This window comes from Blennius ocellaris, assembly GCF_963422515.1.
Source record: "Blennius ocellaris genome assembly, chromosome: 14".
NCBI classification, from domain to species: Eukaryota; Metazoa; Chordata; class Actinopteri; order Blenniiformes; family Blenniidae; genus Blennius; species Blennius ocellaris.
Window position 1 is genome coordinate 18,231,318 of NC_137663.1, and position 25,852 is coordinate 18,257,169.

Below are 25,852 nucleotides of genomic sequence, written 5' to 3' on the forward strand. Positions count from 1 at the left end.
TAAAGCTGTTTGTTTTTTTTGTCTTTTTTGCCACATGTGGAAACGTCTCCATCTGCAGCAGACCCACTACTCCCAAAAACGACTGAGCTCGCCACCCTCTCATCGACGTTCAGTTTCTACAAGATGGCACAAAAAAAAAAAAAAAAATAGTAGGAGTCCATCACAGTATTGTGCTTCATATTCTTGAGTTACTATATCGTGAGACGGACTAAATCTATCTTTGCACAGTTACGCAATCGACCACTAAAAACAAACTTCTCTGCTCCTAGCCAGATATCTCACCGTTATACAACCTTGACACCGCGAATTGCTCACGGAAATTCAAATCTATATGTTTCCATCTGGTACCTCCTCCCCGAGACATCCTAATAATCCCGCTGTCCAGAGCTGATGGAGGCCAGCGGGTATCCGTCCCGCCTCTGGAAAACGCAGTGTGTTGTAATTCACACTGGGCAGATCAAAACTGACCTCCGCCAGCTGCCTGTGTGACTGTGGTCAATCCAAAGATAGAATATAGCGGCTTAATCCCAGATGATCTCTGCCTCTAAAAGCCACTGCGGCAAAAGCAGGAAGGGGAAAAGTCCTGGGAATAGTGCCTGTAGCCTGTAGCCCTGCTGCGACTGCAAGAGTTAAAGAGATGCATGAATGGGTTGTGAGATAGTCAGGGGGGCTTAACCTCGGTGCACAGACGCACTCTCATTCATCCATTAAGTCATTGATAGTTCGTTTTGAAGCCGGCCATTTAGTAGATGCCGGCCGGCGGAAGTGAGCGTGCGAGCAAACGTTTCCGCTCACGTCCAAATTGCAGCTAATCGAATCCTTTCGAAGCAGAAATGTCAAACTCAGGGGCAACATCCAGTCTGAGATGAACTCAATCGGTTAAAACTGTAGCATGTAAACGATGTAAATAATGACTCAAAATAATTCTCGAGCCCACTTTCAGTGCGGAGACGTGTGATTACACTTTGAAAATGTTCAATTTGAATGCACTTTTTGACCGAACTGCTTCTGAACCACCTGAATTGTGCTCTGTGCCTTAATGTATTTAAGACTGAAAATCAAAAGGCACTATTTAATTTTAAAAAGAAGGTCATATCTATGTCAAATAATATATACAAAATGACAAACCACATGTGATAAGCAGCAATCAAGGGTAATCTGAAGCAGCACAGAGGACGTGAGGGACGAGCAGTGAGACACTGAATTGAATAAGAGAGCAGCCATGTACCGAAAACCAGAACAACATGAACTACAAGGACTCAAGGGCCCACGAGGGAATATAAAACATATAAAAACAGGGCATCGCACAAAGACAATAGGTTGTTCTGTCGCTGCTCGGGCCATACGTTTTTCTTCAACCTGCAGCCGGCACGTTTTCACAAACACGCTAACACTATGAATTTGATGCTAATGTCAATTTTCCAGCTGTAACGTAGCGAGATTTAATTGCAGCAACTGGCTTTAATTGTCCGTTCAGTTCTGTCTTTCAGTGCGGTGATGTGTCCACTAATCTCAGTCCAGTGGAAATAATTGGGGGAGAAATTAATTTTACTGAAAAATTGTCCTAATTGCAAGGTCGTCCCATAGGTTTGGCTTGGATGTTGTATGTGTACGTCGGGGACTCAAACTAGTGTCCCGCATGTGTTTGCTGGAGGAATAGATTCAACTATGGATCGTTTCTGATGATGCCTTTTAAGCCGGGACTTTATAGTTATGCACATAGGAGATTAGAAGGTGGAGTTCTTTGCATACGTGCTTTTCCAAAGTAATCCTCTCCATCGGCCTTAACGTCCTGCGTCCGAATCCTTCGCACGGAAGGTGTCCCATCTCTTGATATGAACAGAAGGGTGGGGCTTTTTCCCTTCTCCAGTGCAAAGAGGTTCACACATTCCATGCTTTATTTATTTATTTATTTTTAAGTTTTTTTTGCTGGTTTGTGTGAAAAACAGTCACATTCACAGGGGGCTTTAGCGAGCGCATTAACCCGGACCCTGACAATAGCACTCGGCACTGGCTTCAGGCCACTGCCGGGCTCTGAGAGGATGCCAGCCTCACTTTATCTCAGCGAAAAGGGGCTGGAAGGCTGCGAGAGGCTTGGTTATGATGATACTGCCACTGTATATCAACTGATCAAATATCCATGGAAGTGAATTACATTTTTTTTTTTTTTTTTTTTTTAAATCATTACTTCCTTAGATCTGGAAAAAAAGGGTCAGATAGCTGAACTCCCAACACTGATTATGTAGTGGCTGCAGAAGTAAGGATAATTCATCCGGGCGCTCTCTTAATCTGAACAAATGTAAGCTGGTGGAGCTTCAACACAAATCCCTGACTGTCCCTCCTGTCAGAGATAAAAAGAGGAAGATACTGATTGCTTTTCCTATTCATTTTTACTCAAAGAAGCACCTCACATCAGCAGGAGTCATTGTTTGTGACTGGGTGCTGCTGCTGACATGCTAGGACTGCCTTTGTTTTATTTTAGATTTTCACTCCACAAAGGACAAATCAAGACTTTTTTTTCCTTTTTTTTTTTCTTTTTTTTTTTCTCGAGCTTTAAGTTTGTATTTCTAGCAGCTTGATGTCTGACATCCACGGGCCGGATGTTTCAAATCTTCACGAATCTCTATCAAAATAGCACTGCCTTGTTGTTTTGTTTCTAACTCACAGGCTGCTTTTGCCTAAGGTAGATGTAGCAGGTGAAAACCGAACAAAAGAGGAGGCGAAGAGTAATTTTCATCAGTTCCCGCACCTGAATCCAGAAAACAATGTTTGCCAGCCGTGGAGGCACAGGCGGAGGTAAAGGGGGGAAATACTCAGTGGAGGACCTCTATGGCTTCAGCAAGAAGCCCAAGGCGTCGTCCTCCTCGGGGAGCATCGTGGCGAAAGCTGGAGCCCGGAGCAGCAAGACCACGGAGCCGAGGACCGAGTCAGAGGCCTTGGCTTCCCAGATCCTGGAGGCGGCGCACAGGCTGGTGGAGCGACGCCGGCTGGAGCTCTACCTGAGAGAGTGTGGCCTCTCCCTGGCCGAGTGTCAGGCCGAGCGCTCCGCAATGCCATACAGGTGAGAGGCAAAGAGGCACACAGAGCAGAGAAATAGAGTAGATGTCATGGTTGCATTTATAACTTCTTGATTTCTTATTTTGCCTCTATAAGTAAATGTGACGACCTTTAAATTGGACTTCCATGTTCACAGATTTGGTACAGTGCTGAGTTGTTTTGTAGATAAACTGCAGGACAAATGTCATTTTTGGAATTTGAGAGAATATAAAACCATCCCGAGCCGGCTGCGGAAGATCCAGTTAAATAACACTATTCATATTTTTCTAATACATTACTAATGCATGAATGAGTTGAGTATTTGAAGAGGATGGCAATTGAAGGCAGCAAGTGGAGACATCATTCGTGGGTGAAGGAGAGAAAAAAAAAGAATATATTTGCATTTTTTTTTTTTTTTTTTATCCTGGTGACCTAGAAAGAAAAATCAGGCGTTTGATGAGATTTTAAAGCAGAGGGCTGCCGAATAAACGTGGCTGGACTGCTGAAGCATCTGTGTGCTCGGGATCACTGATGAGGACTCGTACATGAGCCATTGTCTAATTTCAACCTCCGAAAGACAGCCTGACGGGGTCAACATCAGTGGTGCAGAAGTTTAGGCTTAATGATGCGTGATTTGACAGCAGGGGACAGGCAGTTGGTCGTTGCAGCGCTTGCGTCTCTCCATTTAAAATGCTCGGATTGGCTATTTTGGGATGAAAGAATTGCGGCGACGTTGTTGCGCCTGGGATTGATTGAATTTAGAGTCAAATTAGGACAAACTTCACTGCAGGTGTTTAGTAAGTTGCTTCTGGTCGTCGGATTTTTGTGCGTCACATATGTAATTTAGCCGTTGTTTGATTGCAAAATCTGCAGAAATGTGTTTTTGATATGATACGGGGCCGTGTGTTGGTTTGGACTCTCAAACGTAACAGGAATATCCCTGACTCATATCTGGTTTGTGGCCTTTTTTTGTGTGTGTGCCTTTTTTCACATTTCTCTGTGTAGCAGTTTAAGCCCACAGTCCTCCCCCCACAAAAAAAAAAGAAAAAAAAGAAAAATGCATCATAGAGGAAGGGGTGACACTGTAATTGCCTGTAGGTTTGCAGGTGAGTCAGTGTAATCGTGTGTCTCTCTGTATTAGCCCAGTGAAAGAACTGCTGACCTGTCCGGGGTGTAACTTCCCTTCGCCAGCAGTCAGCTGGGATCTGGAGTCCAATGCCCCATGACCCTGAGCTGGAGGAACCACAGTAGACGGATGGACAGTTTTAACAGTTTAAAATAGACTCAGCACAATCGTCCTGAGTCCAATTAAGTTGCCTGTAGGTGGCAGTGTCCCCCTGGTGTGAAGATAAGCCAGCCTCTGTGATATAATGACTCAAACCCAGAAAAAGAACAACATCTACAGCCTGAGGGGAGTCACTGGACTGGCCAGAGTGACATTTGCAATCTCAGAAAAACATTAATGCTTGCGTCTTGAGTGTATTCTTGTATATATGTGCTATTATATAAATAAATAAGGACATGAGTGACTTATCAGGGTATGATTCAGCTGATTCTTCCGCCTCCACTGTCAGAGCTGCTGCCATCACTTAAATTGAACTTTTTGTTGTGATGTGACACATTTGAACTCCCATGTGACTAAAAATTATTATCTATAACACTGGCGTCTAACTCAGCACTCATCCAAGAAAAATCTGCTGATCTCCTAAGTGCAGGGCAAACGTATTAAAGCAAAACAGGCAGATACTTCAATGTTGCAAACAGATTACGAGAGCTAAATGCATAATCCTCATCTTTTAACAGAAAAGCTTCAAGGTTTGAGATATTTAAACATTTACAGTCGACGGAGACTACACTTTGATGGATTATATTAAAGTAATTCTCCTAAAAGCATTCAAAAATACCCCCCTTTTTTGTGTGACAGATTGTTTTGCTTAAAGATTCACCGAAAACGCAAGACAAACAATCCGTCTATGGGAATACTTCAAAGTTATAGTTTGAGAGAAGACAAATGCCTTAAGCTTTCTTAAACTATATTCACATTTTATGTGCTCAAAAAAAAACTTTTCTCAGCATTATTGAGTTTCTATTTAAGTCAGAACCAGCAAAACACCCAGCCAAAAACAACGCTTCAGCCTGGGAGATGATTTTCTTTACTGCATTTAGACTTGCTGCTTTAAGCAATTATTATTTTTACCAGATGTTTCATCAAACTGTCCTATTCCCCATATTCACTTCACTTGCCCACATATTTATGTCTTGTGAGTATGTGATTGCATGGGAAATGCATTCCTCATATCTACTTGGCATTTTGTTTCTATAACATATGATCCAATAAAGACGATATCTGATTTATAGCTGGTAGCGTTATTGACGAGTTCAATCTGTGTTGTTTTGTCAATAGAACCGAGTCTTTGCAGTTTTGTGAAAGTCCCAAAAATATAATAGATATAGTTAGTGATGATTTCAAGTACATCCCCATTAGGCAATCTGTTGGATAAAGCCTGAACAAAGGCCGCCTTTACTCATCATTTTTATTCCAGCCTTCACACTCGCAGAGAAATGAATGGAAATGCTAATTTTGAGCTCCATGTCACTTCAAAACTTCAAGATGGAGCATGAAAGTGAAGTGCTGGTGACACCCTCGCTTGGAGTGCAATGTTAGCCTCTGAACTGTCGAGCAGACTGAGTCAGCGCCATTTCTGTGGAAAGTGGCGGGCATTATTTGGTGTGAAGGTGAAGGTTAAGCCCACGTGGAGACGAAGATTAAGTCAACATGATTAAACTGAGGTTGGAATAAACTCACACGCAAAAAAACCCCCAAAAAACTGATTCCTGGAAAACAAAGTGCTTAAGGAAGAGTGGAAATCATTAAACCATCCCCTCATTTCCAAGTTTCACAGCGGGTGGCTTTCAATCCTTCCTTTTTGTGTCTATACAGCTGGAAACTTCCCCGTCCCAACATTGAACCGAGCAGCTCTTTTAAAAAGAGCTGATTGCCAACTCGGAGTCAGAGTGTGCTTGCAGCTGACTGCCATGCAATCTGCTCTGGGACTGCAGATTGCGCTGGAAAAAAAACAACAACCCAGACTTCATTTGATGAGAGAACAAATTGACAGAAATGATGAATGTGTGCGTGCGTGCGTGCCAGCAGTTTTATTTGCACATGTGAGGTGTTTTGCAGATTGCCCTGCTGCTTGAAGCAGAGGGCACACAGTGCACACCAAGTGGAACTTTTTTTTTTTTTTTTTTTGGTTTGTTTTTAGATTGACAGTCTTCTCCTAAGATATTGCAAACATGGTTTAGATCACAAACACAGCCTTGAAGGGACCATTAACATTGCCTGGCCACCAAATGACAGGGTGGCTTTGTTTTAGTGTGACGCGTGATGCGGTTTGATATGATATGTCACGCCATGCTATGCTGTGGTGTGATGTGATGCGATGTGACTCGCCAGTCATGTATCTGCTGTTTAATACTGAGGTATTAATGGCAGTGTCTCAGGGTAGCTTGGATGATTGGCTGTAGATGAAATGGTTCTCAAAGTGTAGCACAGGTCTTTCTTGGGGAAGAATTCCTTTTATTATTAGAGAAAAGCTCCATCTTTTAACACTGAAACTGAAATATATGATAAATAAAGGCACGGTAGGTACAAAAACAATATATACAAACACAAAACTAAAATAAGAAAAAAAAAATATAGATATAGCATGTGCACTGTCTGTCCTGAAATTTAAGAGTTGTCATAATCCACATCTTCTCTTTAGTTAGGTCTTCTAGCAAAAACAGGCCAGATTACTCTTGTCATCGATGAAGCATGGGAACAGAGCATGCACAATAACCGCAATGACACAGTAGTTTGGCCAGCAACCATCACTACTGATCCAGAGATACAGGCACACCATCAAAATCTTTAATCGAATTACAAAATAATCACAATGGAAACAATTCTATTCTTATCAAATACAGTGAGCACGTTTTATGACATGCTTCCATTATGGTTCTGAACTTGCACTTGGAGGGTGGTGCGAGTCCCAGCTCGCAATGGGCGAAGTCCCTCACAGAGACAGACCCCCAGTCCCACAGACAGTTACACTCGCCAATTAACTCCTCATAGATGTTTTAGGACTTTAATATGGAAACTCACACACTCAAAGCCATGACACTCTCCCTGTGAGGCCAAAGTGCTAACCACTGCACAGTGCACAGCCTTCATTATATGGTGTGATGTGTGCGTGCGCGCGTGTGTGTGCGTGTGTGTTCCATCCTTCCTCTTCTTTGCTGGCTCCATGGGTGTGGTAGAAAGAAAAGAGAGGAATTCCTGCAAGTGAAAAAAAGGCTACACATATCAAATGTATATATATATATATATATATATATATATATATATATATATATATATATATATATATATATATATATATATATATATATATATATATATATATATATATATATATATATACACACACACACACACACACACATTTTGATTTTGGTGCACTCTCAGTTGAGATGCAAAAAGCACAGAAGCTGTGACGATGGTATGAAATGTGTGTACACTAGTGTGATGAAAAATGTACAGATCACACCCGAGAGAGAGAGCGAGAGCGAGAGAGAGAAAGAGAGCGAGAGCGAGAGCGAGAGAGCGAGCGAGAGAGAGAGAGAGAGAGAGAGAGAGAGACTTACAAACCCCCACACTGCCTCTGTGTCGTGAACATTTTGGAGCGTTTGGAGAAGAAAAAAAAAGAAAAAGGAGGCAGAAGAAGAAGAGGGTGAGGGAGAAAAAAAAGGAAAGGCGGATGATGCTGAAGCAGAGGAGAGAGGCGGCATCGAGCGTCTGAAATGTCTGCTGCGGCTGCGGCTGCTTTTCGGACCAGTGCAATGCCGGCATTTTTTCCAAACGCGCGCGCCGTGAGATCCAGCCTTGTACCGGGAGACGTGCGCACTTGCTGCCGGTATGTGAACTCTCTGACGCGCTGAGGGTGGATGAAAACGCCGCTCAGTGTTTTTTCTTCTTCTGATCTCTCTCCTCCCGCATCTATTCGGTGAAGCTGCCGGGCGATGATGCATCGGCGGACTTTGACTGTGTGAATTCGCATCTCATCAGCTGTGTTTACCCTCCTCGGACTGTTTCTCCTCGGCAATGTAAATTAGGGCAATTAAGCCGGTCGTTGTTTTTTTTGTTTGTTTGTTTCATTTTATAATTTTTTTTAAAATTTCTGCTATCATGCAGACCTACCTTGCGATATATCTAAATAAAAAATGAAATATGCCTTATTTCGACGCGGGGTGCGAGGATGCCTGTAGCTGTGATTGTGTCATTGCTGCGGCACACTCCGGAGCTCCCCAGCCCAAGACAGACTCAACTAACCTCAGCTGAAGGGAAAACAGCAAGCTGGCAAGTGCTTTATCACCCAACATAAGCCATAGGAGTCCGTGCATGTATGTGGGGGAAAAGGCCAAGAGGCTGACACTCTCCGGGGAGGTTTCTGTTGCACTGAGGTTTTTTTCGGGGCTTCCCAAGAACCGCCACAACATCCCCAAATTCATCTGAGGACTGCTGTGAGCTTACAAGCTTCCTGAGGATTTTTGGAGGGCAGCCCTGATGCATCTTGTGAGTGTGAAACCTCCAAAGAGCCTTTCGCCAGATTTGCATCACCAGACAGGAGACGGAGCAGACGGTGGCTCTGCGTGTGTCATGTTAGAGGCTGGACTCTCGCCTGCTCCCTCCAACTCCGGGCCAGCATCTTTGACCTGCCCTGTCTGAGCTCTTTGTATGAACATCACTGCGTTGCCACAACAGCACAACAGGAGACCGTGGCCAAGCGGCATCAACAGTTTGCATTGTAGACATTGCCGTTTGTGTGACTTTGCACCCCTTCTTTCCCCGTGAAGCGAGAGGCACCGCAGATCAAGATGCAGGTGTCCTTCGCATGCACTGAGCACAACCTCAAGAGTCGCAGTGAGGACCGGCTCTGTGGCCTTCGCACTGCTCCACCTCCTGGAGGAAGCAGTGGAGGAGTAGGGGGTGGAGGAGGAGGAGGAGGTGGCGGTAGTGGAGGTGGAGGAGGCGGAGGTGGTGGGGGAGGAGGACAGGGCAGCAATGGCAACTACATCTCCCAGGGCTCCGTCAAGATCAGGGAGGGGTCCGGGACCCGGCAGACGCCGCAGGGCCATGCCCACATGAAGGAAGCCATCGGGCGACACACCAGCATGAAGTACAGGTGAGGATGTGGGCCCGTGAGGTGCCGAGGGGCGGAGCAGAAGCGGCAAGTCCCTTCACGTCACGTGGATCCATTTCACTTTGATCATTGGGGCCTTTTGGCCGACACATTGTCTCAGATTAGTACGACAAGCAGCAACAGCAGAGATTCTGCTGGCAGGTGACGGTGTCGAGCCACCATCATGGTTGAACATCACCAGCCTTTTAAATGTCTATCACTGTGCATCTGTTTCGTGGAGATTCGTGGTGACTATGAGGTTAGGCTGTCACCAACATGCACTCCTGCAGTGCACTGTGCCGGCTGCCTACGTATCCATTAGGCGGTGAGAAACACCCCAGACAGTGCACACCCAGCAGTGACTCCTCTGCCATTATAAAGATGTGACATTTACTCCTGAAAAACGCTTACGCTGATGGATGTAAAAAAAAAAAAAATGCTTTCGTAATCCATAGCAAACAGCAATAATGTTATCAAAGTACAACAGACAGTATGCACATAGGAGCGTTCGCTGCAGACTTTATGCAGATTTCGCCTCCTGCTCTTTGCAACAGATTAATAAAGAGCCTCTTTCCAATAACAGCTTTGCTAAAATCACCCCAAGACACCCAGTGTCTCCAGGAGGTTATAAAGGCTTTTAATTTTCATACAATGGTGTTGCAGCAGAGTATTTTATGCACAGAAAACCACCGTTGCGTGCACGTCATAACGTAAGTCAGAACGTAGGAAATAAAATAGAAAATCAGCAGATAAACAGCAAAAAAAAAAAAAAAAATGGGATTTGGGGTTTTGTCAGACATATATTCAGTTCACCTTGATGGATTAGTCAGCTTGACAAGGACAGCTGTTCATGCAGATCTCACTCACAGAGGGGTTCCTGGAGCACTGGGACTTAACGCATATGTATATGAATGTGCATATAAAACGAAAATGTGTGCACTTCAATATCACCCTGCAGACCGCAGCCTCATATGCCCCATATGCTTCCGTCATTTAGACACTACAATTCAATAACTAGGAGGAGAGTTTTAACGACCTGTTTTCCTGGTAATCAGGTTGATTGAATTGCTGCCATTCGCCTCAGTCAATTTAGTTTCTATTTAATAGGACGCTTAAAAAGGGAATAAGGGCCAAGAAGGAACTGGGATATCCACACGACTCCTTTTTTTTTTTTTTTTTTTTTTTTCCATCCAACTTTACAAATGCATATATACCTGTGGCTAGATGGGATTGTTTTCTAGTTCTTCTAGAAAAGTGTCACTAAATGCGAGTGCGGCAGCACAATAAGTCTATACAGCATATGGCCGAGCTCCAGTTGCTATTGGCAACACCCCAGGCATTGCCTTTAGTTTTTGTCTTATTTTCTAATCAGCCGGCACTGCTGTCGCTTATCAGTCCTTTCTGCATCCGAGTCTGCCCTAAGCGCCGCCACCTGGCAACAGAGGCGGTGGTGGCCGTGCCGTGGTCGTGCGTTTTCACGTTTAGCACTGTTGTAGCAGTGGGACGGAGGTCCGGCAGAAGCAGGAATGCACACGTGAACCATCCAGCCTGTTTCAGTCCGTCTGTGGCTGCAGAAGATTCCCCGACAGGACACGGACCGAGGCTCGGTAAATATCACAAGGAGTCCCTCGTGCCAAAATCACGTCGACATTGTGGAGGTCAGCAGGATGAAGCGATTACATGATTTAGTAAAAAAAAACCTTTTCTTGGTGTCCTTAGAAATGAATGCTATACGAAACGAAACGATGAAATAAGCTATCGTGAAAAACCACAAAGAAAGCACAATCTTAAGACTTTGCATAATATTTGTTGGGTGTGGCTATGTGTTTTTGAATCCACCCACTATTTGAACAATGTTTATCACTCACTGGCAGGTTGTAGACGATGGCCCTGCAGTCTGCTTTAGCTCCCATCAGCTCCTTCTAGGTTTGTTCCCCAATTCCCTCCTATATTTCACCTTTTATGATCAAGTTACTATTCAAACTACTAAAGCACCAAACTGTGCGTGTCCGTGCGCGCACTGTGTTTGGGTTGACCTATTTGAAGATAAGACAAAAGTCATCCATTCACTTTTGTCACTGGTCAGTTACATATCTTGTCAGGTTTGTTATTTTTTTTGCACGACTTGATAAAATACATGAAAACTCAAAATAGAAGTACAGTATGTCAGAATACTGAACATCATACAAACAAAATTCTGAAATGTTCAGAAGAGCCAAAATGCTTAAAAAAAACCAAAAACATTTTACAATTTGGCTTCATCGTCGTCTGTTAAAAAAAAAATGCTTCAGAAACAAAACTACAATTGTCATTTATTTGTACAGAGTCAAATTTTGAATATTATGGGTAAAATTGAGTGAGATTTCTTGATTTTGAGTTGTGGTGTTTACAAACAAACATCTAGGTTATACGTTTGAAAGGTTATTTGGGAATTTGATCCTCAGCATTATTATAAAAGGTCTGTATCCGGCATACATTAATGCACTACTGTTTCTCCCAGGCCTTGGTTAATAGCTCTTTGGGGCATGGTGTGATGGCAACTGGATGCCTTTATCAAAATGCACGAGTGAGAGGTGGCTCATTTCAGTAAAGGAGCCATGAAAACATCCAACGCTCAGATCAGGTCAAACACTGTTGTCTGTTTGTTTGTAAAACATTGTTATATTTATCAAACAAACAAAAAACATTCTGAGTGCTTTCATCTGAGTCTCCAAATAATGGATCTGTGCGTCAGCTCTGCATACATCAAACGAACTGCTTAGCGTTTAGAGGAAATACAGATATGAGCTGCAGAGAGTGAGGAGAAGAGACTGATACCACACCCATGTCTGTGTGCCAAATGTGTGATGCCAGTGAGTTAATTTAGCCTCCCACAAAAAAAAATGGAGACGAGGAGTTTCGGCTGATTGCCTGGAAATCTCTGGGTCGGATAAATTTATTCCATAACCTGGTTAAAAAAAATGAAATAAGGAATTTGTTACTTCTGTTCTTCTATTTCCTGTGAGGATTGAACCAGAAGTAGATGAAATATTAGTGAGCGAGCTCTGCACTTCCTTTGATTGTGAGTCTGCAAAGCTAATGAACACATGTTAAAACTTTATGAATGTAGTTGTTTTAGTTGTACGTCTAAAGTCTTAAATATAGTGTTCATTTACAAGCTTTTTGTCAGGAGCTATTGAAACTCCTTTTGGGGTTTGGAAAAAGTCCCATCTTATTATATTACCATATTCAGACACTTTCTGAGGTGATATTTCCTTGCATACCAAAAAAAAAACCCCACAAAAAAACCCCGACATGTATTTGCACATTTGTGCCAGGATTTGAAGCACTCTGACATTCAGAGAGGTGTTGTCCTTCAAACGAGTACACTTGAACTGGTGAGTTTCAAAAGCCTGAACTTTCAGCAGCCGGATGATGTAACGGCTGAATCACCGGTTCTGATGCTTTTACAAATATATTGTCATCATTTAGCGCTCTGAGACGGTGAACCAGCCCCCCGAGTTATTGCCCTCAACGTATGTTACTGGGAAAATGATAACCTCACATCACAGTTTAACAGTTAACATTTATACTTCACAATACACACAATACTCACTCAACTAATACTCACTCGTACTTAACTTGGTATAAATGCTCCACATCGCTGAGACAGTGAAGGAATTCCTGAGGGCAGAGGCATCATTATTAATGATTTGGTCCTAATTAAATCATTTGGCATCGTATTGTCATCATGATTAGTAATCATAGGAAATAAATGGTTTGTGTAATAGGGAAGAAAACAAGCCAGCAGGCAGTAACCACCTTGACCTTCAGCTCTCCTTCTTTTCTTTCCCTTTCTGGATTTTTTTCCCCCTTAACTGAATGAACAGATTAGTGACTCATGCTCAGAGCCAAGAAGTTTTAAACAAAGTCCTTCACTGGCTTGATTTCAATCAAACTGGTGGAAAATAAAGATCTGAAACTATGAAATTATATCAACGAAATCTCTAGCTGATTATTCCAGCAGTTCTCTTCTTATATATGTCAAGAGATAAATAAAAAAAAACTACTGTACTCTAAAAGGTACATAAAGCACATCACTTAGCGTATCTGGAAAATGTGGAGTGACCTCTGGGTTATTGTTGTTTGATGAGGCTTATATTTGTCAATAATCGACTAAAAACGGTCGCGGGAAGACTTAGAAGGCCAGTCCTGAGCTGCGAGCATCATAATCAGAGCCACAATATCCACGTCACGTCTTCGTAGGAGTCTGTCTCGTCAAAGTCAAAGACTGATATTGTCTCTTGGCAGAGTCAAAGTCATTATTGCATGTTATTATGTAAGACAGAGCAGAGAGAGAGAGAGAGAGAGAGCGAGAGAGAGATCTTTGCACAATCAGGAAATGTCTCACATATTTCTCAAAGATCAACAGCAGACTTGCTTCAGCATGTATAAAATATTGCTTTGATTTGAATGACATTATCGTGCATTAAAAATCAACATTATAATGAAATTAATCACAAACATGTTCAAAAGGTTTTAGTCTAAATATGCACAGAAGGTTTCATGTTAAACCTTGCTAGAATGATCTCTGCTCCAAAGCTGATCCTGCCTGTTGGTCCCATGTTTTGAAATTGTGTTATCATATTGTCATATATCATATATAAGTTTAAAAAAATTAAATAAATCATTTAAAGCTGAAGCAGGAATAATTGATATTGTGCTAAAACACACATTTGTAGAGGTGAAGCTTCAGTACATGAGCATAACAAGTGAGTCAGAGGTCTTTTTATTGCTCTGTAAGGCTTAAACCTCTTTGACAAGTCAGACTTAAATGAAAACCATCACATTTTAAGATATTAACATCAATTCACGTCCAGTACCATATATTACAAATAATTTGTTCATTTATCATTTATTTTTTCTTATTAGAAATGCATGGGGGAAAATATCCTTTTGCTAGAAAGAACTGCCTCCTGACTCCCATATGTGCTTTTTTGAGCCATTCTTATTTTGACAAATAGCAGTTATATATCAAAGCCACCTCCCTCCCCCAGCAAGTAGTATCCCGTAACATTGACATTCACTGTTTTGACCGTCTTTCCCATTTAATTCATGGAGGCAAAGTAGCTTCAATCTTAAAAGAAGCGCAGACGAAAAACCAAACATGACATGGTGCTCAAACCTGTCTTCGTGGCCATATTTCATCATTTTAAATCCACTGAGCTGTGACTTACGTGGCTGTAAACAACAAAAATGCCATATTGCTCAAATACCCATCTTCTTCCTCCTCCGCAGACATAAAACAGGTAGCAACACAGTGCGGTGACCTTTTCCGACAAAGGTTTTCATTAACATTTCAATACGTAAAAATGACTCGACATTCTTTTTCGGCTGTCATTTCGGCCTCGGGGCAAATTTCACGCCCGGTTCCTCCGCGGGACTTTAATGTTGATGATCATTAACACCATCTCCCAAACTTTGATACTATCCACTGTTATGCAAATGTTTGTCACTTTAAGATCAGCTCGTGTGCCCTCTCTCCTGTGCAACTTCATTATGTACATTTTCAGTTAATAGGAGAGTCACGACCGCTAATGAAGTGTTAGCAGAGGATATGCAGCGTTGGAGGACAGCAGCTGAAATTGTGCTTCTGTGTGTGTGAGTGTGTGTGCGGGAGAATGACTCTCTATGTGCCTTTTTTGCTTTGTTTTTTTTTTCCATTTAGTCCACTCACAGCTTGAGTATTTTATAATTAGCACAGACCTACTTTTCCTAACAGTTTTAATATAACCAAATTAAAAACATCACATTACACGATAAGTCTGTTGTTTATCTTGAAAATAGCTGAAACGAGAATTCACACTCTGTCAGGGTTAACTCTGGTTTCTTGTCCCTCACAGTTACAGAGGTTGTTTAGCCAAAGAAGAGAAATTCACACTGAAGCTGTTACTCAGCCACAGAGATAATTTGGTTTCTTACGATTTTGCGAGAGAAGCTGATACTCCGAAAATTCAAAGTTGAGTGTCTTGCCAAATATTTGTCGGGCAACGTCACGGCTGACCAAAAATAAGGCATCCCGTAACATTCAGAAATGCTTGAGTAACTAAGTCGAGGCTCTCAGCATCATTACCACAGGTAAATGTGTTTATTGTGTTGTACTTCCTGTCTCCTCTGGGCTCTCATAAATGGAGCCGGTGTAGCGTTGTATGTGCTCTCTGTGCTCGACTGTCTGGATCGCTGCAAATACAAAGAAGGCTGATTATACAGAGCACATGTTGTTGTTGTTGTTGTTGTTGTTGTTGTTGTTGGTTTCAAAACAAAATCCTGTAAAAATAAATTCAGCACTGTTGTGCTGAAGCGAAAGCATACATCTCTGCATGGGCGAGAAAACATGCTCCTTATAATTAGGGTGAAGTGACCCTTTCAAGTCAGAAACTGTGAATACAGCATTAGTCAAAGAGAGCAGACAGTCCACCATCTTCCCACAGTTTGTGCTCAGAAAGAAAATGCATATATAAGCACACGCACGCACACTCTGACACACACACACACAGACTGATGCGAGTGTTATTAATATCTAGGTGTGCTTTCCTCTGGAGAAGAGCCTGCTCAGCATGTGTGTGGCATTTTATGACAACTGCTGGGAAAAAAAAATCCATCATTTGCACCTAACCATCTGTATATCGTGTCTTTCCCCCGTCTCAGGTGAAAACTAACTGTAAATGTCAGCACAGGTTAAAATGCTGACTACACCATGACCGAGCACCTGTGTGCCTCCTCCCTCTCTCTCTCATTAATAATGCATGGCGGGGAACAGCCAAGTCCCTATAATCACCTTGTTTGGAGAACATGATTTATCACAGAAGAGAAAAAAAAAAAATAGACAAGAAAACATGGAGAGCCCTGCTTATGAAAAATGCTACGCAGAAGCATCTGCGTTTCTCTGTGCCCTGCTCACAAGTGCATTCATGCATGTCCGTATGTAGATCCATGCCTCTGTTTGAGTGTAATTCCCATCAAGCGTGAATATTCACGTGAAAGCATCGACTGGCCTCGCTGAGATGCTCGCGCAGTATAGATCTCGCTCATTTGTTGGTCAAAGCATCGCTCAAAATCCCCTGTCAGCTGAAATATACACTGAGCGTCTCTGTGTGTGTGTATATGTGTGTGTGTGTGTGTGATTGTATGCATGTGTTACCGAGATAGTGGGAAGGACTGTCATGAAAAAGATAGTGAGAGGAAAAAGAGAGAGAGCATGTGTCGCTCCAGACTCACTGATAGTAATTTAGCAGACTGCAGCACTGCAGAGAGCGGTGAGTCGAGAGCAGGGAGGAGGCGGCCAGTTGTCACACACAGAAACAATGACAGCCTCCTTCCAGAAATAAAATAAACGGCCATATTCCAACATGATATGTGACACAGCATTAATGGGATTCACCCACTAACTCACGCCGCTTTCTCATTTGCTTCCAGTCCCGATGTGTTCATACGCAGCGTTTGGGCCAACATTAGTCTGTCAGCTTCATGCACTTGTTTTCCGTCCTTAAAAAGTATGTTGATTAGAAGCACGCAGAAGCAGAGAAGGCTTTGGATGCTGCTGGACACTTGACATTATCCTTGTGCTGAGTCATGATTCGCTGTTTGTCACACATAACCTTTCCTGTATGTCACTGTGGTATGATTTGGACAGGGAGGGAGAGTATTTGTGATTAAGTTGGAAAACAGCCTTTCTTAGAGTATTTTTTGCCAGCGGAGGAGGGTCTCAGGATAAATACTATAGTTTTTAATCAAACATCCAAAGGTGTATTCTTAAAATTCTCCCCAAAACGTTGATGATAGGAAAAAAAAACCCATTAAAACAGCTTCTCAGATCAATAATGTTGTTATTAAAAAAAAATCCCCAAACAAATGCAACCATGAAGACATATAAAAGGTGAGGATGACCTCAAGTTGCTTTGATTTCATTGGAAAACTTAAATCTAAATCTATTCCTGATGATCTGAAGGATCTGGGACCTTCAGAAACTTCCAGTGAATCAAAGATGACTTCAGGACCGAGACCTTTCAGTGATTTATAGCGAAGTCACAAGATTTTGGAGAAATCTCAAAAATTATACTTTATTTGAAACGCCATATAAAATACTCAACAACGCTGTACAAAGAGGAGAATAAAAAAACAACAACAAGCAAATAAAATATGGCGTAATGAGATCACAGTGAGTAAGCAGACTTTAAGAGGTTTCAAACAGGGGAAAGTATTCGGTGTTGCGGATGTCCAGGGGGGAGTGAGTGATTCCGTCCGTCCGTCCGTCCGTCCGTCCGTCCGTCCGTCGCCAGTGCTGAGCCAGACGGAGTGAGGTGGATGGTGGAGGAGGATCTGAGGGAGCAGGAGAAGGTGGTAATGTGGAGGAGGCCTGACACACAGGGAGGGGCGAAGTCGATCCTTTGACACGAAGGAGAGCAGCACAGAGACTTGGTGCGATGTGCTGGTTTTTCCTCGGTGTTTCTGGATGAGCTGCGGCCGATAGAAAACACTGTTACTATTACCAGATACCCCCAGAGAACCTTCAGAGGTCTCGTGGATGGGTCAGCTGTGTTTCAGCAGCAAAAAAAAAAAAACCCAAAACAGACCAACACAGTATTTGGCAAACGGGTTATAAAGTTATGGCTGACTGGTGGAGATACATCAGCTTTCTTCACCAGCTATTTTTAGTCAGTTTTGTAGCTTAAGCTGCAGGGAGCATGTTTAGGATGCTGCTGCTGCTGCTGCTGGCTCAACCTTGTCAAATGTTCATTTTAACTTCCCCTGACTGAAGTCGAGGCACAAAAGATATATTTTGATGAATGTCACAAAACGTGCCTCGAAAGGAAAAAGAAACCGATAAAAAAAATATGAGGGGGGAAGAAAAAAAAGAACGGTTTTGCCAAAAAAAAAACAACAACCCTGAATTGTGCTGTTCCCATGTGCCTCATTTCTATTTACTCCCCGTGTTCAAAGGGACTGTGAGTGTGCTGGAGCAGGGAGAGCTGTCATTGGTTGACAAACGGTGAACCAGAGCCCGGCGATTACCATACAAGGATTCATAAAAAGATCTCACAAACACATTTTCCCTCCATAAAGCATCCCTGACCTTCCACTCATGTGCTATTTTGACAGACTTTAACGCAATGACACAAACAATATGCAACTCTCACCCACACACACACACACACACACAGCACATCAATGCTCCTCAAACACGCGCAGACACACACACACACAATACACACTGGGACACAAATGCTTACATATGCAGGAATCTAAAAATAGCTTTAGGTCGCGCATTAAAAATAGACCGGGAAAATAAAAGCAGGATTCGTTGGACTGAGTGTAAATGCTCTGACAGTCTGTCTTTCTGCATTTGGCTATTTGTGCCGGACGCAGGCAGACAGGCAGACGAGCGGCGAGGGGAGAGGCGCTGGAAATGAAAAGGCGGCGAGCAGCGAGTTGCACTGCAGATCTTCTCCAGCTGCCTCCCCGGCTAATTAGAATGGGGGAGAGCACACATGGAGGAGGAGAGCGAGCATGAAGCCAACATCATTCTCAGCCGTACATGCTTCTGCGGTCAGAACGCAGCCCCGCCGCCCTTCAAAATTCAGCTGTCTGGATAATCAGATGTGGCGTGTTGGGTAATGGACTCCTTCTCCAGCTTATGGAACATTTTAGGCCTTTTACCGTATTGACCAGAGAGGCTCTCATCGAGCTGAGCTCTGTCCCCTCCAGCTGTTTCACTGACCCACTGTAATACACTGAACTGTTAACATATGAAGGATGAAAGGTCAATTGTTTAGAAATAATTAAGACACAGGCAGTAATTTAACCACGGGCGAGGAACTCACTTAGCAGCTGTAGAGTAGTATCGAGGAATACCACTCAAAGAAAATACACCAGGGTTTACCTTTCCATCCTGTGTTATGTTACCCGTAACACCTGGTTTAACATTTACTGTGGTTTCATTGGATTATTCTTTGTGTTTATTTATAAGTCATCATCCGTCATCATCATCCCAGGACATGCAAATTCCACACAGAAACACCCCGAACCAAATCTTAAGTGGAAGGATTGTTGATTATTATACTGAACGTCACCTGCCGTTGCTTATAATGGTATATAATCAGCCAGTGTAGTGTTGTATGTGCAGTAGTATTGCAAATCTTTTTTTCTTTCTTTCTGTGATATTTTTGGAGCTGAACAGAGTTTTCCTCTTCTTTTTTTTTTTTTGCTTTTTCCACAGGAACCTGGGGAAGTCAGGCCTGCGCGTTTCCTGCCTCGGGTTAGGTGAGTTGGGTTTGAAGGCACCAAAATATCAATTCACTTAAAACCCTTCAAACTAAACGAAACCTCTCCTTACCTGTGCATTCTCTCCGTCAGGCACCTGGGTGACATTCGGATCACAGATCCCGGATGAGGTGAGAGCTGTGCTGTTTTCTCTGTATGAATCTTTGTGTTTAACTATGCACACCGACGAGAAATCTCAGTGTCGTCAATTAGAGAATTGCCTCAAAGTCTCTCGGACCTCAAAGCCGCAGTTGCTCGGTGAGACGTGGTCTGTATCCCGACCGTATTATCCTGTCCTGCGTGGTGCCCTTCACGAACTACCTCTGGGTAATTGGAATTTATCCATGGTCTCACTCTCTCGGTCGCAATTTTTTTGTGTTCCCTCAGATGGCTGAGAACCTGATGACCATAGCTTATGAGAACGGCGTGAACTTGTTTGACACGGCGGAGGTGTACGCCTCTGGAAGGTGAGACAGCACTTTCTCCTACCGAGCCTCCCGTTAAAACTTTTTCGCCTCTCGATTTCGTCTTCCTCCATGGAAGACAAATGATTCACTCAAATAAACATGTGATTAGGTCTCTTGGATACATGCATGTGTTCACAGACTTTCCTGCCTGCATTCTGTGTTGTTGTGAGAAGATTTCACGTGTGCATCAACTCATCGCAATCAAATATGTGTTCGTCCACAGAGCCGAAATCACTTTAGGGAACATTATTAAGAAGAAAGGCTGGAGGTAATGTTACTCCCTTGACCAGAGTGACTCACATACACATGATAAAAGCTTTCTAACCCCATTAGATCCCAGATGTTGTTGTTTTTTTTTAAATAATCCCCAATAATCCCTTTCTGAAATGCAATGTATTGCCACAAGGTTTTTGTATTAGTTTTGGAAGGGACATGCCATTAAATGATCACAGGGGATTTCTTTTTTTGTTTTTTGTTTTTTAAATGCATGTAGTGCTTTAGCCCATAAAAGACTATAAAAAGATGAAGATGTTTTCATGTGAAAATGAAGTGCCACATCATAATACTACGACTTGCTCAACGGTTAAAGAACACGCATGTATGTATTTTTAATGTGCTATGCTAACGCTAACACGCACAAGAGAGAACAGTGTGACCATTAACCAGTCGAGATGGTATTAAAATAGAACTATGTGCCTACTACTATTAAACTGTGCTCATGATACTCTTAAATCTGCTCCAACCAGACGTTCAAGCTTCGTCATCACAACAAAAATATATTGGGGAGGCCAGTAAGTAAAGATGAAATGGCAAAATAATATATTCAACATTTATTATCTTAATTAGAAAATGAATAATAAGTATATATTCTTCACTCCACAGAGCAGAGACCGAGAGAGGACTCTCCAGAAAGCACATTATCGAAGGTAAAGCATAATCATCCAGAAACCATCTAGCTTTATTTTTATTTTTTATTTTTGTTTGTTTGTTTTGTATTGAATTGTTAACCCACTAACAGATAGTTAAAGAAAAGCTGAGATCAAGCGTCTCAGCGTTTTCCTGCTCATCACGAACTGTGATGTATAAATCAAGGAAAGAGCTGAACACAGTCCAGAGGTTATTGGGATGCTTTGCATATTTATAGTTTCTAAAATGCTTCAATGTTCCTTCATTCAACCTCTAAACGGACGACGACTAAATCATTTGATGTCCTCTTAATCTGCGGGTCCAAGGGCTGTTTGTCTTGCTCACGTTGCAATGTCACAGTAAATACATCAACTGGCCATAAAAATCCAATAAATGTCTCGGTTTCATCCCGGCTAAGGCAAAAAGAAAGAATTCTCCTCTGCAGCCATTGTGAGGTTATGTTAGAGGAGTGACGTTTGTGAGATATGAGGGGCATGTTTTCATCGGATGATCACTTAGAGTGCTGATGCAGATGAGGTGGGCTGCAGTCGTCAGACGAGCGGATCAAAGACAGACGGTACAGTGGGCCAGGTGAGGATACGAGGGAAGATGCAAACGACATCTGAAGACTTCTGGGTTTTTTTTTAGTCACCTAATGAGTGTTTCTCATCCAAAAATAATCCTAAAGAAGCCAAGAGGCTGTTGGCTCGTATGTGGTCACTGGTTTGTTCTGAGGTTGCCTGAGGCCACCATTTACTGAGGAGCTGAGTGGGCTGTTTGACCATTATTATCATGAAGCCTTTTAATTTGAGGTCATTGCGTAACGACTCGACGAGGTGCCGATGTCAAGGCTCTCACGGCATGCGAGCTCATGACGTGCTCACATTTGGGACAACACGCACAATTTTGGCTCACCTCAGACGAAAGCCTGCGGTTTCACGTCGTCTAGAGAGAAGGCACTGCAAACAGTTGCACGACCACAAACAGCTGAAGATGATTGTTTGGTTGAAATTTCACCACTGCCATCTCATCATGAAGACAGTGCAGCTGATGAAAACCCTAAAGAAATGCACCAGAATATGATGTGACGATCGTAGCGAAACCAGAGCTGCACCAAAACAATAGTTTAGACACTGACGGTGAGCAGCTGAGAGCAGAACACAAACTGGACCCAAAAAAAACGAAACAAAACAAAATATAAACCCAAAGAAAACAAACAGAAAGGACATGGATTTATAAAATGATTACCCAATATCCCGCTTGCTTGCACAAACTTGGATAGAAAACAGACTTCCAACTACCCGGCACTCCTAGCTCTCACACAGGACATAAACTGTGGAATGAGGAAGAAAGTTGGATCTCCTTTGCCCCGACCTAATCCTTTAGGATCCACGCCGGACAAATGTACTGTACAACATTTTCCCACTAGGGTTCAGTAAAAATTGACTTTTGTAACTCCCACCGTCCCTTCAAGCATCATGTTAGCCCCAGTTTTATCCACCTAGTTAGAGATAGTTATGTCTTCATGGATTTTCAAAATGTGTGACGACTGTGACGCTAATAAATGTTCAATGTTTACCGCAGGTTTAAGAGGGTCCTTATCAAGACTCCAGATGGATTACGTGGACATCGTTTTTGCAAACAGAAATGACGTCAACAGTCCGATGGAAGGTCAGTTTCAGATGGTTGTAAAAGTAGTTTTGCTCGTACATATGTTGTGAATAGACAAGTTTTTTTATGCATTAAGAAGATGCAATCATGTAAATTTGACTTACTTAGTTTTAATAACATGTTGGGGTTTCAGACATTGGAATCTGGGATTTCCAGAGGTTGTTTAGAGTTGAGTGCTTTATGTCAGTCAAAGATGCAGCCAGTTTAATCAGAAATATGTATTTTCAATCAAATGGTACATGCTGTGAATTTCAGTGATTTTGTTGTAATTATTATTATTGATAACATAGAATGTGATTTGTAGGTGTAGTTATAAGAAGGCCGTCACTTAAATAAATGATAAAAATGTATTTCAACCGATATATTACAGAATTTGATTAAAAACATTACAATGTATTCTAAAGCTATATTATAGATCAGTTAAACATATACAGAAGGATTGCACGTCTTTCTGTGGTCTAAGCTTTGTATTTTACACTCATAAGTCATTAATTATCCCAAAATGTATCAATGTTTTTCACATACTTCTTAAACTGGAAAAAAAAATGCAATAAAAAGAGAGAAAAGCACATTTTTATTATAGTTCAATTTAAAAAATGCATTTTTTTTTTAATTTAAATAGAAAAAGATATTTGAAACCTTTAAGTTTATATGTTGTGAGAGATTAGATGCTCCGGCACACACAGATTGTGTAAAGATTATATTCCAATGATGTTGTTAATGTGTTGACATTTAAAAAGATGCAGTAGTTTGACTTTAAATTATACAAAAGATCATGCTTTTCTGATTGCACGCTCTGCAGTGTGTGATTCATGAGTGAGGAATTGTTAGTGAGATGCTACACGCTGTGATTTGCAGAGATCGTCCGGGCCATGACGTTCGTAATAAACCAGGGTATGGCCATGTACTGGGGCACCTCTCGTTGGAGCGCCATGGAGATCATGGTGAGTGCAGAGCTCTCGTTCTGCAAGTGCCCACTCTTTACAAATGTAACGCTTGTCAGCTTTTTTTTTGTGCTGATCGGTAAGCAGGCGTTTTGTTTCCACTCCTCTGGCACCAGGAGGCTTACTCAGTGGCACGCCAGTTCAACCTGATACCACCTGTGTGCGAGCAGGCGGAGTATCACTATTTCCAAAGGGATAAAGTGGAGGTGCAGCTTCCTGAACTCTACCACAAGATTGGTGAGACATCCTCACAATCACAGCTCGGTGTGTTTCTGATTTCTTTTAATCTGCCGGCTCATTTTCTTCACTTGCCCTTTCTGCACTCGTTCAGGTGTGGGAGCCATGACTTGGTCTCCGCTTGCTTGCGGATTAATCACGGGGAAGTACAGCGACGGCGTACCGGAGTGCTCCAGAGCAGCCATGAAGGTCAGAGAGATTTTGAAGCAGCACTGCTGGGTGATTTTCTCCAGCTCAGTGTGGAGCTCCACCCGCTCCGCGGGGAGTGCTACAGCGTGAAATCAGTACTGTGTCAGTGATTTTCTCTTTTTTGGTCCTGATGAAGGGATACCAGTGGCTGAAGGAGCGAGTCAACAGTGAGGAGGGCCGCAGGCAGCTCGCTAAAATCAAGGAGCTCCATCTACTGGCGGACCGACTGGGCTGCACCGCCGCACAGTTAGCCATCGGTACGAAGCAGGAAAACCACCCGCTTTAACAGTGTCGGGCCACTGGTTATTGTGAGGGCCTTTAACATCTCACCTCCACTGCCAGAGGGCTCGGTGTGTTCAACACAGGGGTTCTTGTGAACCGTCACTGGTTTTAATTTGGTATTTCTCACTCCCTGAAATTAACTCAGTTATAATCTAATTAATAAGGATTTCAATTTATACCTGACAAAGTATGGGGGATGGGGTTCACACATGGCCCAGTATCTGGTGTCACACAGAGGAGCCTCTTTTGTTCATTTTGTTATGTGACTGTCCGGGCATAATCAAGATTCATTGGATTTTACATTTGCAAGATTTTGCACATCCTGAACACATGGGTGTTACTGTCAGTGTTGCAAAATTCCATCTTTTGTTTGTATTATTGCATATATGAAGATAAGAAGTACCTCGATTGATCACATGCAGAGAAAATCCATTAACATTATGATCAACATGTAGTGTTTGTCTCTCCATCTCTTTAAATCTATTCAATATTTTGGTTTATGTTTGTGATAGTTGGCATGATGCTTGCTTGATGAATATGTTTGGAAAGGTTTTTCCACCTGAGCCTGATTTTAGTGTGTTTGTCTTGTTTTGCAGCCTGGTGCCTGCGCAGTGAGGGAGTCAGCTCAGTACTTCTGGGTGTTTCTAATACAGACCAGCTACTGGAGAACCTGGGTGCCCTGCGGGTAAACTCCCCCCCCCTTCCCTTCTCTTCCCTTAGCTGCAGCAATGCCTTTTTCCTGATTTACGGTACTAGAATACCATTTAAAACCGCTTCTTTATGTTCAGTACAACATGAAAGTCTGACACAAAATTCAAGGGATCACGTTTGAACATGGCAGATTCCTCCCTTTTTCTCCTTTTCAGATTTTATCCCAAATGACACCCCAAACCATCACCGAGATCGACGCCCTGCTGGGAAATAAGCCACACTCAAAGAAAGAGTCGCGCGCTTGAAGATGCAAATCTGAGTGACAGATGATGTTTCAAGAAGATGAAGAAGGTTAAGGCGTTGGGGAAACATCGCTTTTTGCTCTGCTGTATACTCAACAACTTGCATGTCCTCAGCAACATTATGCTTCCAGTATGTGCGCATAACCATTTTGCGCAGTACATTGTATCACGTATGGGGGAAGAAAAAATAATAATATGAGGAATTCACTCAAATTGTGGAGAAGAAAAAAAAAACGAAACAAAAACAGATCATATATTGCTCACTGTCGATTGTTCACAGACTAATTCTTTTATTTTGTTTGTTTTGTTTAAAAAAAAAAAAAGGGAGGTTACAGCTGGTTAGCGTGACGGGGTAAAAAAGATACTCAGCTGCAGGTCTGACTCTTACTGATCAGAAAATAAAAATGCAACTCGACTGCGTGAACAGTGCTTTCATTGGACACGTGAGTCTCCTCCCCTCGCAGCTGCCTGTTATTCTGTATGATGTTTAGTACCCAGCAGCCAGAGAGCCGACGGTTAGTACTCTTGTGTCTAGCCCAACATTTCCCATAGTGTGCATGTGACTGGTCTGCCATGCTCACTGCTTTACAGGGTTGGGAACAATGGATTACTTGTAGTCATGTTACGGTGATCTGACTGTTGAA

At 42.5% G+C, this 25,852-nt stretch overlaps 1 protein-coding gene across 1 annotated transcript; it reads left to right on the plus strand.

The window, feature by feature from the left end:
- Positions 1–8,955: 8,955 nt before the first annotated feature.
- Positions 8,956–25,211, plus strand: LOC308139225 (voltage-gated potassium channel subunit beta-2; the record flags this gene model as incomplete). Its single annotated transcript, XM_080508576.1, has 14 exons — positions 8,956–9,263; positions 19,516–19,559; positions 19,653–19,690; positions 19,947–20,026; positions 20,250–20,294; positions 20,773–20,817; positions 20,909–20,952; positions 22,517–22,603; positions 23,462–23,547; positions 23,664–23,784; positions 23,879–23,973; positions 24,110–24,230; positions 24,852–24,940; positions 25,122–25,211. The coding sequence occupies 14 exons, from the start codon at positions 8,956–8,958 to the stop codon at positions 25,209–25,211; spliced, it is 1,293 nt and encodes a 430-aa protein (XP_080364702.1).
- Between the last annotated feature and the right edge of the window lie 641 nt (positions 25,212–25,852).